Raw genomic sequence first — 19,754 nt, 5'->3', positions numbered from 1 at the left:
CTAACTTCGCCACTAATGCCCTGCGCGCCCTTGACTGCCACAGCTTGGTGTTTCACTTTTATTGCCACAACTTCCTTCGCATTTTAGGCTTTCATCTTGGTTTTTTTTATATCACTTCAACTGCAGAACCCGCTCTTTAATGCTGAAATTTTTGTATTGTGTCTCCTTCATACCTAAATATAAATGTTTTGAAGATATTGTTTCACCATATCACCACCGACTTAATTCAGCTCCTCCTGTACGATTATAGTAGTCGGTATTTTTTTTTTTTTTTTTTTTTTTTTGCTCTTCATCACAACCATCTGAAACTAAAACTTGAAGCAAAGCTTTTGGTTTATATGTCTTTAATGACAATATATACATATTTTTTGGTGGGCAACATCACATACAGATTATTCATCAGCATATAGTGACTATTAATCATCGCACTGGAATTCGTTTCTCACTCAACAGTTTCCCTTACTTTTGCAAAATTAATGTTATAGGCCTTTATCTAAAAACACCTGCATCAGGATGAACTCAAGGGCCAACCCTTTGTCCTACGTATCCAAACAGATGCCTGAAGCAGTCCTGAAATTTGTATAAATAATCACAAGAGGGAAAATGGGCACTTATTCCAGCAGCCCTCGTGAATATCATTTACAGCAGCGGTTCTTAACAAGGGGTATCCATACCCCTTGGGGCATGAGAACCACATGCTGGGGTATGGGACTTGATCTGTGGATATTTGTGTATATATGATTTTACCGTGGCAATGTATACATGGGTAAATTTTTAAATAAAATAACTATATAAAACTGTAAATGCTTTTGATTTTCTTGTATGTTCAATTCCTAGCTATTCATGCCTAAAATATGTATTAAACTAAGTATATTAAATTCTATTGTCAACAAAGAGGACCCAAGTGGTCTTAAGGAAAGTGGGTATGGATCCATATTGGGCGATTCATTGGGGGTCTGGGGTCATCATAAGGTTAAGAATCCCTGAATTAAAGGATTACCTTCATAAACGGATAATATCAGATGCTTTTAATGGAAAGAAAGGAAAAGTAAATGGAGAAATGACAGGGAAGAATAATACCAATCCTAGCCGCCATCTGCAAGGAGCAACAGGATGAAAGCATTACGTAAAATAAAATTGAAGACTTACTTCAAAACAGAGAGAGAGAGAGAGAGAGAGAGAGAGAGAGAGAGAGAGAGAGAGAGAGAGACTATTAGATGCTACGAAATTTTAAAATCATAATTCTGAAAAAAAATTCAAATTAATCCTTCCGTAAGAGACTGTAAAAACAAATAACTGACAACAATACGAAGGCTTAAAGCATTAGCTTTCCAAAGAGAATACAGATCCTTTATATTTACAGAACTGCCCACCACGAGGTAACACTTTGTAAAAATACTTTTTGCACCAGTTTCTATTATGATAAAAGAAAAATACCACTCGGAATAAAAAGAATTAGACGCTGCAAGGCTTCAAAGTCATCATTTTTCCTCTCTGATGTCCCGACATTTCGGGTACACGACAAACCGTAAGGGAATTCTTAATAAACGTGAGAATAAGATCAATCTCGGATGCGATTCACAACCTCACCGGGAATTTCTTTGCCTGGAACCGGCGTCTCTCGCTGCCAGACGTAGGGGCAAAACGTGGCGCCGGCGATCTCCGAAAGTTAACTTCCGAAGTTATCCTAAATAACAGATAATTTCTCTTATCAACAAACGAATGAAATCGGCGAACTTGTGTTACGTCCTTTTCCGGGTAATCACAAGTTTAAAACGACCCGTAAAGGCCGTGTGTACCAATCCAGACTTGTCGAGTGATATGCTGAGGTGAGATTCCAGAATTCCCAGTCTGCCTGGAATGCTGATGTGGGAGGTATCTCTCGGCCGACCTTCAGTGCGTGTTCCAACGTGGCGGCTAGCGGTTCGTTCAGACTCTCCGGGTCATGATGGAAAGCGCTTGAAAAACTTTTCTTCCGCCTCTCTGGAAAGCCTCCATGTAAAAATCTCTTGCACGAGGTCCTCGTAGAAGCCGCCGAAAATGACATTCTCCCCCAATAAAACGTTTTTTGCAATTATAAGATTTTCATGGTACGGGAAGTTACGGCGCCAAACTTGGTAAGTTCCTACGAGGTAGAAGAGAACAATGAGCATCAGATAACGATGTGACTCTCACAATCTCTCTAGAGATTGAGTGATAAATGAATGGACGCTGAACGAGCTCTATTCAGACGGGAAATACCATAAAGTGATATTCAAAATGTCATGAGAAAAAAGTCGAAAAGAACTTGGAACTGTTACTTTTTTAACTCGAGTGAGGGGATAACTTATGCAAAAATATGACATCGGTGAAGATGAACCAAGAAATCGAAGAGGACGCGGGAAAGATGAGAGACTAAGGCAAAAAAGACAACAACTTTGAAAATAGAACGATGAGAGGAAATAGTTCCCTCGGAGGCAAAACTTTTGTTTACTCAAGGACTGATTTTTTTGTTTGCATATTTTCCATTCTCTTGTGGATTACACCTGCTGCTCGATCTGCCGCCAAAGGTAATGTGACATTAGATGCTCGAAAAATTTACTTAATAAAAAGTTAGTTTTAATATTTGGATACCAAGTATACTCAACTCTTCTTTTATAAAACCAATGGTTTTTCTTATCTTATGATACTTTGATATAAACTGTTATTTAGTCAAAATAATTTCATTTCCATTGGGTGTTAGGTATCATTAAATCAATTTTAGATGCGAGCAGCATTCTTTGACAACTGTAGAGTAGGACTAATAAGTTTTTTAATACTACTTACACTCATTCTGTAATAACTAGGACAAACGACAGTTCAGCTTCATTTGTGAAATTCACATGCTAACTGAACATGACATTAAAAATAGCCTGAAAATATATTTTTTACATTTCAAGCAAATTAACTACACCATCTTTTCAGATGTGATGCCCATTATCATAGTACAATATTGCACACTGAAGGACTTTGTCGGGGTGACACGTTTTGGCTTCATTTTCCCCACTTTTAAAATTAACTATGCAAATCATATCTTTCTATTTATTCAAGCAGCTTCTTATTAAACATACAAGTTATATTCAATATCAGTTTGACAAAGTTATTGAATTTTCCAATAATTTTAGTAGCATGAAATAGTTATGCAGAAGGTATTAAAATGTTCTTTTTGGTTTGTGTGTGTGTTTTTTCTTCTTCTTCTTTTTTGCCGTCGAACGAGTAGTCAAATCGTAATCAAATGTGAAACGAGTAATTGGTGGTCAAGAAAAAAATAATTCCGTCGACTGCATAGACAGAATTATTCATGATGTAGTCATTAAACACAATTAATTATTTATTTATAATCCTTCATTTGTAATATGTGCGGGTTACTGAGAGAGAGAGAGAGAGAGAGAGAGAGAGAGAGAGAGAGAGAGAGAGAGAGAGAGAGAGGTGATGAAAATCTAGCATATGCATTCTCATAACTTGTATCTAGGAAATGTTTCAGAATGCGGTATCACCCTTTAAAATTTATTCTATGTGTGCTAGGTTCTTCTTGAACTTGAATTACTTCCCTCAGATTCATAAACGGCATTTAATTCTTATAGAGCAAATTGTAATTTAAAATCCCAACCAATATTTCAAACATTTCTCTCATTGTGTCAGCAGGTTAGTCATTGTCATAAATTTCCCTTTCTCAATCAATTGAAGGCTGGTTTGTACAAATTCCAGCCGTTCTGTCACAAAAGGTGATTTATGAAATGCTTTCACCGAACAGTTACTTTATTAGGCTTCAAGTTGAAATTTACTTCAGAATATAGAAGTAAAGAATATAAATTAAGTATGACGGATTCATTTCCTGGGTCCTTTCCCAATTCAAATAAATTCATTTTGGCGAACGCATGCGCATTATACTCACACATATACATATATTTATACAGTACACATATACACTATATAATATATATTATATATATATATTAATATATATATATATATATATATATATATATATATATATATATATATATATAATATATATATATTAATATATATATATATATGTATATATATATATATATATATCTATACATATATAAAATACACACATATATGTATACATTTATATTTGTATAGATGTCTGTATTTTTGAGTACAAATTCATAAGACATATCTGCGCGTCTCCAGGTTTGTTCGGTGATGTGTAAAAAAGTATAAGTAAAATGTGTATGAATTATTATATATATATATATATATATGTTACGCAAAATGTGGATAATTGCCAAATGTGTACATTTTGCAATTAATTTTGCCTATTGTGTACAATTTGCAGCGCTTGGTGCCGATTGTGCACAATAGGCAAAATTGATTGCAAAATGTACACATTTGGCAGTTTTTCTACTTTTTGCAAGGACATTTTTGCCAATGTAACATGATTTTGCAACAGTATTTTGCCAAATGTTAACAGATTTTGTCGGACTTTAAAGAGCAGTTTTGAGCAGAATTATTCGAAATTCTCAGACTAAGACTAATATGAAACACTTCTTGTTTACGAGCTGAAATCGTGCAGTTGGGCAAGGAGGAGGGCAGTTAAACCAGATCTACCAGCTCAGTAGCAACTACCGTCTCGCCCACCTCATCTTCCCTGCTACTACAGAGGTCTGTCCTACCAACTCACAAGTGGCATGTCGGACTTTAAAGAGCAGTTTGAGCAGAAGTTGGACAACTTATTACAGTCTAAGAATGACAATGTGGTCATTCCTCGGAAAGAGAAACATACACAGTGGATAGCTCAGCTGCTTAAAATTGAAAAGGAAGGGCCTAAAACCAGCGATGACTATAATATGAAAAAAAGATTCGAAATTCTCAAGAGTTGGTGACGATGACCGACTTATTCGGAAGCGTAAAGGATTGGAAACTGAATTTAAGTTTATAGTGTGCTTTGAGGAAGTTCATCAGGCCATTTCGGTCGCGCATTCAGCTGTGGGTCATGGCGGTGAAAAGAAAACTTTCAAAGAAGGACAAAAGAAGTGGGCTAATTTGACTATGCAGTGCTGCCAGATGTTCATAAGTTTTTGCATTGAGTGTCAAGAGAAGAAAAAACGTAGAGTATATAAAGGTCTGGTGGTGAAGCCTGTTAGAAGCGAGGGACTATTTTTCATGCCATCGGATGCCCCAAATTGATTGATCAATCTTCAAACCATTACCTGATGGGGTATTTAAGTATATTCGGAGCCTTCATCAACCATTTCAGCAAGTTTTGTCTGCTGTGGCCCCTTACATCAAAACGAGCTGAGGAGGTTGCTAACACGCTTCTCCCAATATTTTTGACCTTTGGCACTCCCGTTATCCTGCACTCGGATAACGGGAGAGAGTTTGTGAATGCCGTTATATCAGAGTTGTCTACGCTCTGGCCTGAACTTAAGCTCGTCACTGGTCGGCCGCGCCACCCACAAAGCCAAGGTGCAGTTGAAAGATTGAATGGAGTCATTCAAGACAAATTAAAAATTTGGATGCACAAAACAAGTCCAGCAGGTGGAGCGTTGGGGTCCACTTTGTCCAGTGGCAAATAAACATTTCGGAACATGAAACCATAAAAACAAGTCCGTTTTAAAGTCACGTTCGGATCGAACCCAAGGTAGGTTTCCTAGCATCCACTGTTATTCCACCTAATATATGCTCGGCAATATAAGAACTAAAGAATATTTAGACACCATCCTCCCAAATGAAGCCGAAGGGGCGGCTGATGAAGGAACAAGAAGGAGAGGAGGAACAGGAAGGAGAGGAGGAACAGGAAGGATAGAGAGTGGAGAAGAGGCGCCGCAATTCGCTGAAGCTCGGCCACTGGCTGCAGCCGGCCAAGAAAAAACCGCACTTAGAATGACAAGGAGAGCGAAACACCTCCTAAGTGCCCTACAAGTGGGTGACAACGCGACGCTGAAAGTTCCCGAGTTTGATCGTGGGCCGAGTGACAGCAGGAACCTCCTGGTTGTGGTACTGCAGAGAGACGAGGACCTGTACCAGGTAGGCTGCAGAGAAGGACGCATAACCACCCGGTACACGGCAGCTGACATGGACCCCGTTAAGGAGAAGCTCCTCACCCCAGATGAGGTTCCCGACTATGAAATGGCTTTGAGAACCGCTGTAACCAGTACACAGGAGGCCAAGGGAATGAGAAGTGTGCCTATAATACAAATTGCACGACTTCCAGATGCTCCTGCACAAATAAGCTGTTAAAATGTAACTCTCGTTGCCACCCTGGTCGTTCTTGTAGCAATATTTAAGTGTTAAAGTAGTGTCATCCCTTTTAGTTTGAACAATAAATACTAATAATAACTAATTTTTAATTTGAACAATAATTATTAATTCTCTTTGATTCTTGTTCATTCTGCCTATTGTGTACAATCGGCAAAATGCCGTTGCTTTTTTTAAAAAAATGGCAAAATTTTGCCATATGTGGATAATTATCTACATTTGGCAACGCAATTTCCAAATGTGTACATTTTGCAACTTTCTCGCAAAATGTACACATTTGGCAATTATCCACATTTTGCGTAACATATATATATAGATATATATATATATATATATATATATATATATATATATATATATATATATATTATATATATATATACATGGCTGGTCAAAAACGTTCTGTTACAACAGAATTCTATCTAATAAAACGAGCCTATAGAACTTAACTTTCTTGGGGAATTTTTTTTTGTTTTTTTTTTTTTTTTTTTTTTGTTTTTTTTTTTTTTTTCCGTTTTTATGTTTTTTTTTTTTTTTTTTATTTTACTAGTACTATATATTTGTATATATATGTATGTATGTATGTATGTATATGTGTGTGTGTGGTGTGTATGCCGCAAGATACAGCAGTAAGCCTAATTACGCAGAGAATTTCAATGAGGAAGATCTTACCTCCAAATATACAAGAGATTTTAGAAGAGACCTTCCAATGAAGAGCCTCGTCTTAAGAGACCACTATTTTCCGTTCGTCTCAAACACTCTTCTGCTGCTTAGTTATTTGAAGAAAAGATCTTAGAGGGAACGATTAATCTCTCTCTCTCTCTCTCTCTCTCTCTCTCTCTCTCTCTCTCTCTCTCTTGATAAGAAGACACAAAATGCATTGGATAAATTCAGCGTTTACACAGTATCTGTTTTATTCTAGCATATCAGAGTTTGCCAGCTATTCCCCAGCTTCATATTGAAAACAAAATAACTAAAAACCCTGAGTAATCTTAAATTAACTACGTTATGCTAATTCGAACTTTAAATTGGGAAAAATCTTTAATTCCAATATTTAATGCTCCTTCCACATAAGACATGCAAAGGAAAAGTAATAAACCACTAACAAGCCGGCTTTACCAAAAAAAAAAAAATCACGAGCTTCCATTCTTAACCGATAACTAACTGTTACTTAAACACATACGAAAACAAGCATATTTTAGGTAAAAAGGAACATGATTGACTTTTGATTTAACAACTCCCACATAATACTTTAAAGTGATAGAAAAAAAATTCATCGGTAATTCATCAAGATTTATTTCAACAGAGTTCTCGGGCATACAAAGCATTTCTGTGTCAGCCTTAATATGCATACATGCAAATATATAAATATATACATACATATATATATATATATATATATATATATATATATATATATATATGCATACATATGTGCGTATATATATAATAAAAGCATCAAATGAAAAAGATATATATATATATATACATATATATGTATATATATATATATTCTATATATATATATATATATATCTATACGATGCATACATTGTGGTATTACTATATAAATATATCACTACATATATACGTAAGATAGATATATATATATATATATATATCTATATAGGTATATATATATAGATATATATATATATATATATATATATATATAATTATCAAAGTATAATATTGTATATATATACATATATAATTATATATATATATATATATATATAAATATATATATATATTATATAACCTCCGTCTCATAAAAAGGCTTCCAGTGCTATATTTATGTGTGTGTATATTCCTTATTTAATTTTCAAGTGGATGCAGAACGTTGGAGGTTTCATCACTATCATTGCAAATATTTGAAAACTATCTTGAACTACCATAACATTTAACGGCTTAAAGGTGCACTTGGGTACTGGCTTTATAAACGCTACAAAATATCTAAGATTCATGTATGTACGCACCAACAAACAATCACACACACACACGCATATATATATATATATATATATATATATATATATATATATATATATATATATAATATATATATGTATATGTATGTATGTATATATAATTCACACATATTTCTATATGTATTTATATAAATGTGCATATATATTTGTATGCATATGTATATATTAATATAATATATATTATATATATATATATATATGTATGTATGTAAATGTATTTTTATATACACATACTTATATATATATATATATATTATATGATACACATATCTATGCATATATATATCTATATATATATATATACATACACACACATTAACATATATATATGCATATATATGTATATAGGTATGTATCTTTATATAATTTATATACATATATAATATACATATATTCTATCTAACAATCGTGGATTAAACAGCGGACCAAGAATCCGGGTCGTTCTTTTGTGGAGATAAATCACTTTGTTTTTAATCCCATTCATAAGGATTCGTCTTCTCCTTTGTTGGGGATAATGAAATGATGAAATCAGATAAGGATTAAAGGGACGCAAAGGCTTTTAACAATGGTTGCGATCCTCATAAAGACACCTCGAATGACATCATCTACAAATTCCAATTAACCTTACTCTTACTTCGAAGGGAATATTCCACCAGATATATGGCCAACTTCTACACCTGTTTTGTACTGGTGAAATCAAAGTTTTTCACGGATTAGAAAACTTCGTCTCCACGTGAAGTTCAAAGTGATTTCTGTTCCTTCAAAACATTGAGAACGAATCTATATTATATATAATAAAACATATTTTGGGCATAATAAAAAAAACACTGCATTAAAATGAGGATACCGGGTATATTAAAAGAAGCGAAATCAAGAGATAATATATGAGATGCCCAGTCATATCGGATACTAAGCTGACCTGACCTTGGAGTTGACCTGGTCTGAGACTGAAATGGCTCGTTTCCAGTTAAAGAACTCTCAACGCTCACGGCTTTCAAGTAGAAATGATTAATAATGACATAAAAAGAAATCTGTACCATACAAACATCGATTTGAAATTCCTGAATATGTTTACTTTTCGATCCAAATGCTATAAAGTCTCAGAAAAATATGTAATCAATTAATTAGAAATGTCTTGTCCCCGTACATTACAAAACCCTGAAATTTCAGGCAGATAGCGAAATGCACTTAGGGGCATTTGATCCCCCCAGGGGCTAGTACTGAATACGGCGAAGCAGTGATCCACCTACACTGTTTCGGCGTTGATTAGTGCAAACCTCTGGTGGGTCAAATGTGTTTCGCCGTATTTCGCTATCTGCCTGAAATTTCAGGCAGTATGTGTGCGTGTGTGTGTGTGTGTGTGTGTTTGTATATGTGTGCTTTGCGAAGCTGTTGGCATGAGATTTCCAGTGTTACTCTTTTCCCCAACCCTGACTGTTATCCACCACAACTGACTAACAACCAGGTACATTTAACAGCGCATTTTCTGAGAACAAATTAGTGTCTCCTGCTGGGATCCTTCAAGGAGGGTCTCTCGCAGACTAGAAGAGGATCATACATACATGCATACATACATTCATACATACAGACACACATATATGTATGTATATAAATATTTATGATATATATATATATATGTATGTGTTTGTGTTTGTGTGTTTATGTGTAAACGAATGTAGAAATGTGCGTCTGTCCATCTTTTCGTGAGTGGATTCCTGCGTGCGTTAATTAACAGACCCACACAAATTTGCGAATACAGGGGCTGGTATACATAAACTAGAAATTAATGCTGGCCAAGACTTATCTTTATTTTTCTCGTAGACCAGTGTTGATGACACGTCATTACACTCGAGAAATTAAAATAAGCTGAAGGAGACGCGGCCTAAAACCTGGATCGCTGGCTAGGCCAATTTCCCTGGAAAAGTCCGGAAACGAGATGATGCATGAGGAAAAGAATAAGTAAAAAGGAAGAGGTAATTGTGAACCTAATATGTAGAATAGCGAGGCGCTAATTAATTCCCGTCGGCAAATTAGGGACTAAGCATCACCAATTTCCTCTGGTACACCAGGCGGCAGACATGATCTCATCCGGTCTGATTCGCAAAAAAAATAAAAAATAAAAAATAAAAAAAAAAATAACAAAAGCGAAGTGCTCGTTATATAATCCCCATTTCTCTAAATAGAGAGCATTTTACATAAGTTGCAGCTGATGAAAGGCCGGATGTTAGGAATCTGATTTGCTTCATCATGAGCTGGAAATGGTAATTTCCTTTCGGTATTATGTTGTATGAGCCGCGGCCAATGTAACCTTAACCACGGGCCGGTGGTGCCCTGGCCTATATCATTGCCAAAAGCGAGATCATGGCTAACTTTAACCATAAAGAAAATAAAAACTATCGAGGTTAGAAGGCTGCAATTTGGTATATTTGATGGTTGGAGCGTGGATAATCAACTCACCAATTTGCAGCTCTCTAGCCTCAGCAGTTTTTAAGTTCTGAGGGCGGACAGAAAAAGTGCGGACGGACGGACAAAGCCAACACAATAATTTTCTTTTCAGAAAACCAAAAAAGGATGATTAAGTTTCGCAGTAAAAATGTTAAATCGGTAAAGATGTTGAAAAGATTAGTGAATGGTTGTTTCATTAAGAAAAGTTTTTTTATAATTATAAAGAATTAATAAATGCAAGCAAAGTTAATTTTTCTTTGTGTTTGTTCTCGTAGGTTCTGTTAATTATTAATAAACAAACTGGAACATTCCTGATACGGTGAGCGGAATTCCTATGTCTTGATAACCCTATTTCACTGCAACTGAAGAATTAAAAGAAATTGCATTGTTGGTGGTGGATACATCAAGACTTCATCAACTTTATTCAAGTACTGTTCTTTAAACTAACAAAGTGAAAACGTGAAGCGAAAGACTTTTACGATTAATTTTATTTACCTAGATTGCATCTGATAAGGGAAGAGACTATAAACACCTCTTTTCTCCTCGCTCAGTGTTACACGGAGTTACAAGGATTAGGATGTCTCAAAGACTTGTTAGTCCATCAGAGGAAACATCTTGTGCTCTCTTATCTCTAGGAACAGGTTTTACTGTTTATTCACAGTGTCAGTAATTACTACTCTGACCTTTGGCTTTTCATTTTTTTCCATATGTTTTACATTTTAGCAGTTTGTTAGAGCAGAAAATGGACAATCTTTCTCGCATTTAAAATTTCTTTAACGCCAATACTGGAGATTAGCTTTTGCTCTCACAATATGAAATGCAAAACTAAGGCAATTTACATTTGTTTCAAGAACTGCTAGATGCAAAAGAGCAATTTGAATTCCAATTTAAAAGGGTTTAACTGCCAAAGGGTAACTTGCGTTCATGCAGAACGAACATTTAAGATGAAATCAAGATTAAATATCGTTATCCTATCAAAACTTGCGTTTACGTTTTAAAGGGGTAAAGGGGTAAAATCAATTTATTTTGCCAGCAACATATGGAAGTTGCAAGAGGGAAACAAGTCTAATTAAAATCACTGGGAAATTTGGATGAAATAATGTCTTCTTACAGGGCTATAAAAAAAGGCTCCTTACCGGGCTATAAAAAAGGGCTTCTTACAGGTCTATAAAAAAGGGCTCCTTACAGGGCTATAAAAAGGGCTTCTTACAGGGCTCTAAAAAAGGGCTCCTTACAGGGCTATAAAAGAGGGCTTCTTAAAGGGCTATAAAAAAGAGCTTCTTACAGGTCTATAAAAAAGGGCTCCTTACAGGGCTAAAAAAAGAGGGCTTCTTAAAGGGCTATAAAAAAGAGCTTCTTAAAGGGCTATAAAAAAGAGCTTCTTACAGGTCTATAAAAAAGGGCTCCTTACAGGGCTATAAAAAGAGGGCTTCTTAAAGGGCTTCTTAAAGGGCTAAAAAAAAGGGGTAACTTGTTCGTTATTAAAACCTCCAGACATAACGAATGCAAATGCAAAGTAATTACTATGATATTCGATGTCTCTTGGAAGTTTAGCCTTTTTATTTAGTATCACCGATATTAAATTTTCTTGTTTCCTTAGCAATCCAAGCTACTTCTTGAACTCTCGGTAAAACAGGATCGAAGCCACTCTCAGAATCGCCGTTACTGCCTTCATCCCCCCACAACAGGATCTCGTTTCTTTTTTTTAATCCCATGAATTCATGCACTGTTTAAAATAGGGTCCCCGGCCTCCTTTTAGAATCCCATGACTTCATATCAGCCTCTCAAAAGCAAAACCTTTTCCGTCCCACCCATTTAGGATCTCCGCTACATTACGAACTCTCCCTTGAGCGGGATCCGGTTACTTCATAAACTCCCTCGAAAATAATAGAATCCCGTTACCTTCTGCGATCTCTCAAAAACTGGATCTCGCCCCCAAACCCCCAACCCCACGCCCACCCACCCCTAGAATCTTGTACATTTCTACACTCTCGTATGCTGGATCTCCACTTTCATCTATGAATTCATATTGATTCACGATTATTTTCAAAAGGGAACCGCAGCTTTTCTCTTAGAATCACTAATGCCTTGCTAGACAATAGACTTATCTTTCTCTTTGAATTCCGTTACTTTCCAAACCAGGGTCGCTGCCTTTCGTTTAGAATCCTCACTATTTTGGAATTGGAATATTAAGTTTAGGCCACAGACCAAGTTCTGGGACCTACGAGCTCATTTAGCGTTGAGAATAATGTTGAAACAATTGCTAGGAGAGGGTGGAAAGTACGAGGAAGAAATAGAAAATGAACGGAGGTGTAGTAAATGGAATGAAAGGGACTACAGCTAGGGGGAGAAGGGACGCCGTGAAGGGCCTTAAGTAATGTCAACAGTGCAACCCGCCTATGTTTCGTACACCGTAGAAAAAAAAAATATGATTTTACCTTTGAGATAATATTATCTGTTCTAACTAGCTGACACATCAAATTTCTAAAGTTTATCTATCTTAGGCAGTTATGACTGTACAAAGACAGTTTTGCTCCTTGTCTTACTTTAATAAAGAGAGTATCATGTTCCAACGTATAATAATATAATAATGTGACACAAAGAAATTCTAATGAATGTCGATAAATAAAAAACGATACTTATCTTTCAGATAAGCCAATGAAAAGATATATAAGTGCAATTGGAGACATATAGTATAGAGAGAGAGAGAGAGAGAGAGAGAGAGAGAGAGAGAGAGAGAGAGAGAGAGAGAGAGAGAGAGAGAGGTTGGAAATACCTCATCGTTATCCGAAAATATCAAAAGGCAATTTTTCCCTCTTTGATTAAAAGAATTCGGCTATCGCATTTCTGTCTTTCTGTTCTAGTATCAGGGTAAAGAGAAAAAACTTTCCCCTTTTTTACGACCGGTCTTTGCCAAACATTTCCTCTCTTAATAGTAACAATAAATTCAAGAACAAAAATATTCTGAGTCATGGAGCACCTAAAACTTTTCCTACGGCCAATTTTGGTAGGAAGTGACATTAATGCGTTCGTTATTTCTGTAAGTGACTTGAATGGTGACGACATCGCAATTCTACAGTGACGTGCTAATCATAAAAATACATCTTTTTTTTGTTCCTGTCGCCACTTATCTCCCTGGAATGATTTTCCAGAGAAAACCGAAAAAGGTCACTACCAGACACAACTAGCGCACAGCAATTCACCTGTATATTACACTCACTCTTGTGGTTACCGGATATCACTGTTCTCCCTTTCCAGTACCACCTACGTTTCATTTGTCCCGAAATTCTTTTGCTTTTCGCCCATAAGGTCTGCAGGTTATACTATTTTCAACCGTTCTATATCTTCCACGTGTCCAAATGACCTCAATATACTCACAGACGTACACGCACACGAACATATTTTACATCTCTATATATATATATATATATATATATATATATATATATATATAATATATACATATATATATTTATAATATATATACACGTATACACGTACGTATGTAATGCAAGAGACCACAAGAGTCGCAACCCAGAATCACTTTGGGATTCCCGCCCGAGTGCCGGAAGGAGAAAGGACCCGAACGATCATCAATTTAGCAGGCTGACAAGAAGAGACATCGGGGAAATCGACTACGATGAATTATAAAATTCCCGAAATTCACAAAGAGAAATCAAACAATCTATTTTATTTGATGGAATCTCACACGCGCTACTGAACATGAAAATTAACCGAGAATTGGGTCAGAAAAAAAGAAAGAAAGAGGGGAGGATTTGGAGGATAATCCGTTATAATCTCTATTTTCGCATTCAGATGATAATTGGGCTCGAGCTCTGAAGCGACGGAGAGATCAGTTTCGATTAGCGAAAATAAATCGTTCCACTTCTACCCATAAGGTCTCAGTCTCAACGGACAACTGAGTGAGGCTTCTCAGCGCCTTCTTCTTTTTTGCGATACTTCGTCGATTTCTGAAGCTTTGCATAACATTAACGTCTTCTACTAACTTGTCTGAACGTTGGTCTTAACGAGCTCCATATTCCTACTCTGCGCGCCAATTACCCGGCTATTCTATGCGCGCCAAATTCCCAACTATTCTATGCGCGCCAAATACCCGACTACACTTGACGTGCCAAATTCCCAATTACTCTGATTCCTGACTCTATTTTACGGTCCAAATTCACGACTTCAGTTGTCTATCCCTGTCTCAACATCGCTGACTTTTGTATCTCGATTGAACTCTTATGTCTATGCCTCCTACCAGATAAAGCCTTCTACCCATACCAAGTTATCTTCCCCATCAATGCTACTACTGCTTATCTACCTTCAACCCGTTTTGTATTACAACTTAACAAAATCACCATTATCGCCTCCAGCGATGCAAAGGACCTCTGGAGAATTCAAAGACCATGTCTTTCCTCCGCTCTCGTATCCACAAATACAGCAATCTCTAGCTTCCAGTCTCGGAGTTCTCGTCCAAGGAGATCTGGGTTTTCCGACGTTTCTGGTGCCCAAAGTAGCTCAGTTGATAGTCTCGCAACATCCTCCACGGGGTGGTGCAAAATAAGCCCAAGACATCCCTTTCACGGTCATGCCATACTTACACGTTATCTATCTTTCGCGAGCCATTTCTGCGTATTTGATGTCCAAATCTTATTCTGCTTGCTCATTGCTTGATTTACCTTATTCATAGACTTACTAAATTCATGAGCATCTGCCCTTGATAGCATTCCGATATAGGAAGGTATACCCATATTCTATTAAGTACAACGACTGAAAAGCTTTTTACATAATGTCTCACAAGTACTCGTCTCATAGATAGTCTTTGTTTGTAAAATACTAAATTACTGAAAGCATATTTAGAACGGTTTACAAACGGCGATATACGAAACTTTTCGTGCAAGAATAAATTCGTGTGTATTATTAACATATTAGGTATCTACAGTATTTAACTGAAGCTCCGCTCAAATTTAAAAAGATATATTACAAAAGGAAAATAAATTGAAATATTTTTCATGTCATTTAATTTATGTGCATAGGTTTTGTGCTATTATAAAAAAAAATTTAATTAAAATGGAAAGATAAACAATATTCTAGTAAAACCCATGAAAAGAATGTGCTTTTAGATTTCCAATAACATTGGCGTTTTAATGATATATATATATATATATATATATATATATATATATATATATATATATATATATATATCATATACTGTCATGTTATTTATTTCATAGGGTTCGGCCTTTTTCAGCCATTCAGTCTGAGCTAGGTTCCAATTATACACCTCCATTGTTGTGAATATATACAATATATAATTATATATATAATATATAAATATATATATATATTATAATATATATATAATATAATATAATATAATATATATGTATATTACTAGCATACATAATAATATATAGATAAACTATATTAGATTATATCTGCTATATACTATATCTATATATATATATTATATATATAATATATAACTATAGATATAATATATATATATTTATCATATACTGTCATGTTACTTATTTCATAGGGTTCGCTTTTCAGCCATTCAGTCTGAGCTAGGTTCAATATACACACACATATATATATATATATATATATATATATATATATATATATATATATATATCGTGTATATATATATCTATCTATACATATATATATATATATATATATATATATATATATATGTATATGTATATATTCACAGAACTGTTGGATAAACAATTACATTACAATGTCAATGCTACTGAAAATCCAAAAGCATATCATTTTTGAAGCCTTCGATTTGAATATTGTTGGTCTTTTAATTTTAATACAAAAAAGTTTGACTATAAAAGAAACATGCGTTCATAATGAATATACAAAGTTATCTGTTAATCATAGAAATGTACAGTACTAACAAGTCATGAAGAATATTATGATTTAGTCCTTTTGTAATATAATATTTCTTTTCGGATCTGAATGGAACACAAGAGGCACCTGGTTCAATCAAATACTACAGATACCTGATATCTTAAAAAGGTGTGAACAGTGTGGTCAAGTCGGCATCATGACCTCGTTCTGATCACTAGGGATACGGGTTCGATTCTCGCTATAGGACATCAGAATTATTACTCAATTTTCTTGCATTTAGGTCTCTTCCCCTTCCGTGTATTTTGTTCCGAGATTGAGTGAATTTGATATTAAATGAAATTTTTTAGATTGGTATTTCTGCATAGAAAAAAACACACACACACGCACACACACACACTATGGTGCACCTACCACAATCGTCCAGTTACGAAGTACATAATTCCTCGGTAAGGTCAACCTAGGCACAATGCAGCAAAGCAGCGTGCCATCTGATCGTCACGGTCGACAATGAAGTCTTTTGCCTAATGTTCACTTTCTTTTCATTCAACATAAGAATAGTCTCAATTCACTTTAATAACTAAACCTAATGTTCATATGAGCAATCACGTAAAATAACTAGGCATTGAGTTACAAATCAAGCAGGTTAGACCAAGTTCAAGACCGAAGACTATGTCGGTTGAGAACTTGGTCTTGCGTTTGTTTATCTAACCAGCTGCATCGATTGGGGCTGTTAACAACAATAATCTCTTCGGCAAAGGACGAATCTACAACATAACCTAATCTAAAGCGTAGGTCCCTCTTGTATTTGCCAATCGTTGATCAGTGAAGACCCCTTGCACCTGGTTAATATTTATTGAATATTACGACAGGTGGCAGAGTCCACAGGAGAATCTTGGATCTACGAATTTCATCATGTAACAGAGAGAGAGAGAGAGAGAGGAGAGAGAGAGAGAGAGAGAGAGTTTCTCCCATGGAGATGGATGAATATTGATGTCCTAATTTATTCATTAACATGTATATCCCTCTGACCCCTACAATAGATGCGTTTCTAAGCATATTCACCACGAAGGCTACAGATGTCTGGGTTTTTTGGGCAGTTCAGTTTTCCTATACTAAAGTTTTTTTATGTCATCCGGAGTTAATTAAATTCTATTTGCTTTGCTGTGGTTGTAATTAGTCTAACAGTAATTACACTTCGTTAATTAATAACGGTCTTCAGTCATGAAGGCTCGGAAAATTCTGAATAAGCTTCAACTAGAGTAAGTTGTCGTCAATCACTTATACTATTCTAAATATTAGAACTCATAGTATTCTATCAGTAATTATACATCCGATAACATTAATTCTTGCAGCAATTATACTGATTAAGTTGCAAGATGCCTACCTTTGCACCAATTGACATTTTATAAAATAAATTCAGTGACCATTTTGAGGGATTTGTTTAGTAGTTATAATATGAGAGTAATGTTATTGATCCCTCGTATTAGACGTGATTTTCATATTCGTGGTATGAACTGAATTTACTCCACTTACCTAAGAGCGATTCATGGCCAATCTGTCAAAAAAATTTAAATTTAATTATATTAAATAAAACTCCTCGACTTGCGAGATTCCCTTCTCCGTCCTGTGAGTGACAGCTAGACGGTCGAGATAGTATAAGCTCGCCACATCAGCCCTTATTATAATGTTACATGAACGAAAATAATCCGACTGCTGACGATCCAAGCTCTTTAATACGTCCAGATTTTGTCTAGGTATTTTAGCTTTCATTTAAAATAACTTCTATAGCCTGACCATCAAAATTCAGCAAAGGCAAACCTCATTACTCTTTAAACTATCACATCTCTCTTCGTCGTCTCTCTACTTACATAAATGAATAAAGGGAAAGAGGAATGAACGGAAACGAAAGTGTACCACCAAAATGTCATTTGGAAGAGAGTCGGCGAGACCGTTATTTAAAAGAGACTTCTCTTGTTTGGAGTTGAATTAATCCTTTTTCAGTCCCCTCCTTTCTGAGCCAAAGACAGGACAAAAGATCAAGGAGTCTGACTCTCCGGCTGGTTTAAAGGAACTGAGCTACGGCCTTATCTTTTTTTTTCTGTTCATTAAATTCTATAGGACCTTGCCGTTTGTGTCAGCACAGATTTTCTCTGATCTCTGTATAAAATCACGAAATATTACCACATGTGGCGGATAAAAGTGCCCTTTTACCGATTATAGATATAGATACAGAGAATAATTTTGATTTAATCCTACAGAATAATTATGTAGGATTATAGCATAAATTCCGTGAGGCGCTGCGTTTCATATTACACTTGGTTAGATTTCCCTGAAAATTAACGCTCATAAAATACTAAATTATATCCTGTTACAAAAAATAATTTTGAAGCTGAAATTACATGCACTATTCTAGTATCCAGTCGCTTTTGTATACAATCACACCACAACAGACAGGCTTAATCGCTTAATTTAGGGAAGTGAATTGTGTTCAGAATCCAGTATGGATCATAAACATAGCTAGATGTGATTCACCTGTGTTTTGAGTATATGGACTATACGGGATCTGATTTTCTCTTTAACACACTCGAGTTACCAATATTTTTCACATTTGCAAACGTACCCACAGTATGGAATATGTGTGATTTACCTATCAGTTCCCTTACATTAATTTTATGTTATATATATTTAGGGGTTTAGATATTTGAGGCCTTGTATCAGTACTATTTTGTGAGTAGGCATTAGTGCAGTGAAAAAATTTATAAAAGACACTATTATTTTAGAATTACCAATATAAACCAAATCACCTTTGCTCTTGTTTTGCAAGAGTGAAACATCTTGTTTCATGGGTAAATTCATAATGCTATGTGCTTTCCCTTCCTTTTTCTATGACTTCCTTACTTCAAGCAACCTGTAAATGATCGGCTAGATTAATCAAAGAAGACCAACTGAAAAAAAAGACGTTTTTCCCTTAAGAAAGCGACTAGGAAAGCAATCGTAAACCTGTAAATGATCGGCTGGTTCCATCAAAGGAAGGCAGAAAGGCAACAGAAAAAGAGACAAAAGAAAAACAGACCTTTTTGCCCTAAGAAAGCGACTAGGAAAGCATACAGTCGCACTCGTAATTTCTCTTGATGCACGTCCTAAGAATATAGATATTAACTTTGCTGTACGTTTTTTTTTCTATGGGACTCCATA

General features: G+C 35.3%; 1 protein-coding gene and 1 pseudogene across 2 annotated transcripts in view; both read left to right on the top strand.

Annotated features, from left to right (window-relative positions):
* Positions 1 to 1,863: 1,863 nt before the first annotated feature.
* LOC135198530 (protein sax-3-like) overlaps positions 1,864 to 19,754 on the top strand; it is a 112,550-nt gene continuing 94,659 nt past the window's right edge. For both annotated transcript variants that reach the window (XM_064226195.1, XM_064226194.1), the window contains exon 1: positions 1,864 to 2,549. In XM_064226195.1, coding sequence (XP_064082265.1) covers positions 2,432 to 2,549 — 118 coding nt within the window. In that variant the 5' untranslated portion in view covers positions 1,864 to 2,431. The remainder of the gene's footprint in view (positions 2,550 to 19,754) is intronic.
* LOC135198835 (KRAB-A domain-containing protein 2-like) lies at positions 4,523 to 5,608 on the top strand (annotated as a pseudogene).

Source organism: Macrobrachium nipponense, chromosome 22, assembly GCF_015104395.2.
Source record: "Macrobrachium nipponense isolate FS-2020 chromosome 22, ASM1510439v2, whole genome shotgun sequence".
In the NCBI taxonomy this organism is placed as follows: Eukaryota; Metazoa; Arthropoda; class Malacostraca; order Decapoda; family Palaemonidae; genus Macrobrachium; species Macrobrachium nipponense.
This window is presented reverse-complemented; position numbering and strand designations above follow the sequence as displayed.